The sequence below is a fragment of the Centrocercus urophasianus genome, unplaced genomic scaffold, assembly GCF_019232065.1.
Source record: "Centrocercus urophasianus isolate 14NV4802_14NV808 unplaced genomic scaffold, USGS_Curo_1.0 seq_384, whole genome shotgun sequence".
Classification (NCBI taxonomy): Eukaryota; Metazoa; Chordata; class Aves; order Galliformes; family Phasianidae; genus Centrocercus; species Centrocercus urophasianus.
The window spans coordinates 2,685-6,101 of NW_024884960.1; the positions used below are offsets into that span (position 1 = coordinate 2,685).

At 60.5% G+C, this 3,417-nt stretch overlaps 1 protein-coding gene across 1 annotated transcript in view; it reads right to left on the reverse strand.

Moving 5' to 3' along the window:
* The window catches only part of LOC122167766 (ETS translocation variant 3-like protein), a gene marked incomplete at its 3' end in the record, with an annotated part of 2,129 nt that extends 1,338 nt beyond the window's left edge, over positions 1-791 (reverse strand). Inside the window, exons 1-2 of the mRNA XM_042832563.1 lie at positions 731-791; positions 314-551 (exon numbers count right to left, since the gene is read on the reverse strand). Of these exons, the coding sequence (XP_042688497.1) occupies positions 314-551; positions 731-791 (299 nt within the window). The remainder of the gene's footprint in view (positions 1-313; positions 552-730) is intronic.
* Positions 792-3,417: the final 2,626 nt, after the last annotated feature.

Here is a 3,417-nt window from a genome sequence, read left to right on the forward strand (position 1 = left end):
TGGATGGATGGATGGATGGATGGATGGATGGATGGATGGATGGATGGATGGATGGACGGACGGACGGGTGGGTGGGTGGATGGAGGAAGGAGTGTGTGGACGGATGGACAGATGGACACGCGAAAGCTTTGCATAAATTCCTCCCCATCACAAGCTGAGAACCAGGAGAGCTCCCAAACCACATCCCCACTGTCCCACTGTCCCCATGCAGGTGGGCTGTGCTGCATGGAGGGTCAGGGCCAGGTGTTCCTGCAGCACCACATCCCCGAGGGCTCTCCATGTTCCCAAAAGCTCTCCGTGGACCCGGCAGCACCTGAGAGCTCGGCTCAGCTTGTCGTAGTTCATTTGGGGTTTGCACTTCCGCCGACCCCACAGCCGTGCCACCTCGTCGGGGTCCTTGATGACGAACTCCCCGTACTCGCCCTGCTGCCAGGCAATGACATGGCGGAACTCCTCCTTCTGCAGCAGCTCCAGGATGAAGTGCCAGAGCTGGATCTGTCGCGAACCAGGGCTGGACTCGGCCTTATACGCCCAATCTGGGAAGGCAAGCCCTGCAGGGTGGGCAGTAGCTTAGAGCCCCGGGATTGGGGACATCACCCCCTATCTGGGCTCTGCCCAGGGATCACAGCCATGTCCCCAGACCAGTAGGCAGCCTGTGGGTCTGTGGGGAGGACCACGGTTCATGCAGGATGGTCCCAGTTGCTCCCAGTGTGGCTGTGCTGGTGCTCACCTGGTACCCAGTAGGAGCCAGGCAGGGCGGGCAGCCCTGGGGCCACGCAGCCGCACTGCATGCTGCAGCCTGAGGGCATAAAGCAGAGGGGTCATGGGGGCAAGAACACAGCATCAGGGATACACCCAGCACCGGAGGATACGTCCAGCACCAGGGGATGCTCCCAGTACCAGGGGTACACCCAGTACAGGGAGTACATCCAGCACTGGGTGATGCTCTCAGCACTGAGGATGCTTGCAGCATAAGGGGGTGCACCCAGCACTGCGGATATACCCAGCACCAGAGAATGCTTCCATCCCCAAGGGATGCTCCCAGCACTGGGGATACATCCAGCACAGGGGTTGCTCTCAGCACTGGGGATGTGCTCAGCATCGGGGGATGCTCCCAGCACCGGGGGGCCTTTGGAAGCAGGAAGGACAGGTGGATGGGGGTGGCACCCTGCGCGAGTGCAAACCATCAAAATTCACCATTCCTTCCCTCTTTCAGAGCATCCAGGCAAGAGCAGAAAGCACAACCCCTCCAGTTCCCATGGCCACATCATGCCCCACTCACCTGCGGCAACGTCGGGGACCCGATCCCAGGCAGTAGCACTTGGACAGGAGCGAGAGAAAACATCTGAGGGTCTTAGGGAGAACCACCTCCATATATACAGGGAGGGGATGGGTAGAGAGTAAATCTTCTTACCCCCGTCAGGAAGCAAGAAATTGCTGGAAGGGCACAGGGGGAGCACCCCACACCCAGGGGCTGTGGCTCACACTCCCCCTTTGCTCTGTGGCGGGGGGGAATTGGGGGCACAGAGCAGCCCCGTGCCTGGTAGTACCCATGGTTTATTAGAAGGTGAATTGAGATTGGGTGAAATAAGGAGAAAGAGGCGATGGCAGAGCTGGGAGGTGGTGGTGATGGCCATTTTTTTGGGCTGTGGGTTCCACGTCGGCCCCGGCGCCGTCCCAGGAGGGTAAATAGAGCCGGGGCAGCGCGGGCTGTTTGGATTCGAGCAGAAATGCAAACAGGCCCCTGAGAACAGCAGATACAAAGGGCAGGAGGCGAAGAACCGCCCTGAGGGCTCGCTCAGCACCGAGCGGTTATGAAAATGCCTCTTGCCTGTTCTTCCCTTCTTGTTTGCTCTCCTCATTTGCTTTGCTCTCCCCGCTCCTTTATTCTCCCTCATTAGCGAGCGCCTCGCCGCCGCTTTCATGTCTCTGTGGTCCCCGTGCCAAAGGTTGTGGGTCGGCGCTTCCCGGCTGGGTTGAGCCCTTTGGGACCCCTGGACCTGGAGGTGTCACCCCGGGGTGCCCCCCTTTGGGATGAGGGACACCTTGAGCAGGAGGGGAGGGAGGTGATGGGCTTTCAATTGGGGATGGGAACACAACTGCCCAAGGGACACAAGCAGTGAGGTATCCCTGGGATGGGGACACAGCGCATGGTGTCGACCTCATGGGACCAAACTCGTCTGTCTGTCTGGGCTGAGGTCTGTCCAGGTTGAGGTCTGTCCGTGCTGGGGTCTGCCTGGATTCCTGCCCCTTTATCTCTCCCAAATCCCGCTCCAATCCCCTTATCTTGCTCAGCCCTCCCGGGCATCGCGCGAAGCAGGCGGAGGTGAAGGGGCTGTTTGTTTAAAAGCATTAATGCTATTAAAACAAGCGGCTTAGAGGCCATCGGAAAAGCACGGAGCTGAGGGTCCGAGTGGGGCGGGCAGGGGGCCCATTCCAGGTGTGGGGCAGGGAGAGGGAGGCTGCCCACCCCCATCCGCAGTGGGGGAAAACATCACCACCGCCGCCTGGAGATGCGCCCCAATTTCCGAGCGCCAGAGTCCCAGCACTGCTGAGTCAGACCCCAGCCCCAAATCCAGACTCCGGTGCTCACAGTGCTGTTCCTCCTTCCCCCCATCTCCCTTCAATCTCCTTCCATTCTCCTCGTCTCCAGGGGCTGTGGGATTTAAAAGGTTTTGTACCATGGTCAAACAGAAACCCTAACCGGGGAGGGACACCGGGGTGAAGGTCACCGCGGAAAGGCAAAGTCCTGGCGAGGGGACGGGGACAGGAGCTCAGCGCAGCCCCAGCGGACAGAGCAATGCCTTCCCCATCCGCGCTCTGTGCCCGCTGCAGGAGGTGCTGCGGGAATTCAGTGCTGAATCGTTAAGGAACCCTTCTCGCAAAGCAGAGCTGGGACGGGAGCGATGCTGGGGCGGCGCACAGGGCAGCGCCGGGCGGGATGTGGGGACGGGACGGGGACAGGGAGACAGAAGTGGTCTGGGAGCATCCCCGCTGCCCGAGAACTGCTGTGACAGTGCCCTGCCAGGGTGCAGGATGGGATATCGGCCGAGATGCAGGATGAGATATCGCAGCTCCCATCCCCTGAGCCCGTTCCTAATCCCCAAAGCTCTTTGAGGTTTTCCCTCGCTGCTGAAATCCGCTTCGGTGCAGGCAGCGAGCCGGGCGGATGCGAGCAGTGCGGGATGCTCAGCCAAAGAGAAGCCATCCCCCAAATTTCCCTCTTTTCCCCTTTTCTCCCTTTTCCTCTCTCGCAGTTCAACCAGCAGAGAGACGCAGCTCACCTGGAAGTTCCCTGCGGGGCGAGAGACCTCGCTCTGCAGCCATCAGTGACCGACCGAGGCCGAAGGCACAGAGCAGCCTCGGCAACACGAGGCCACCACCGCCGCAGTGACCCCAAACACCCACCGCCAACCC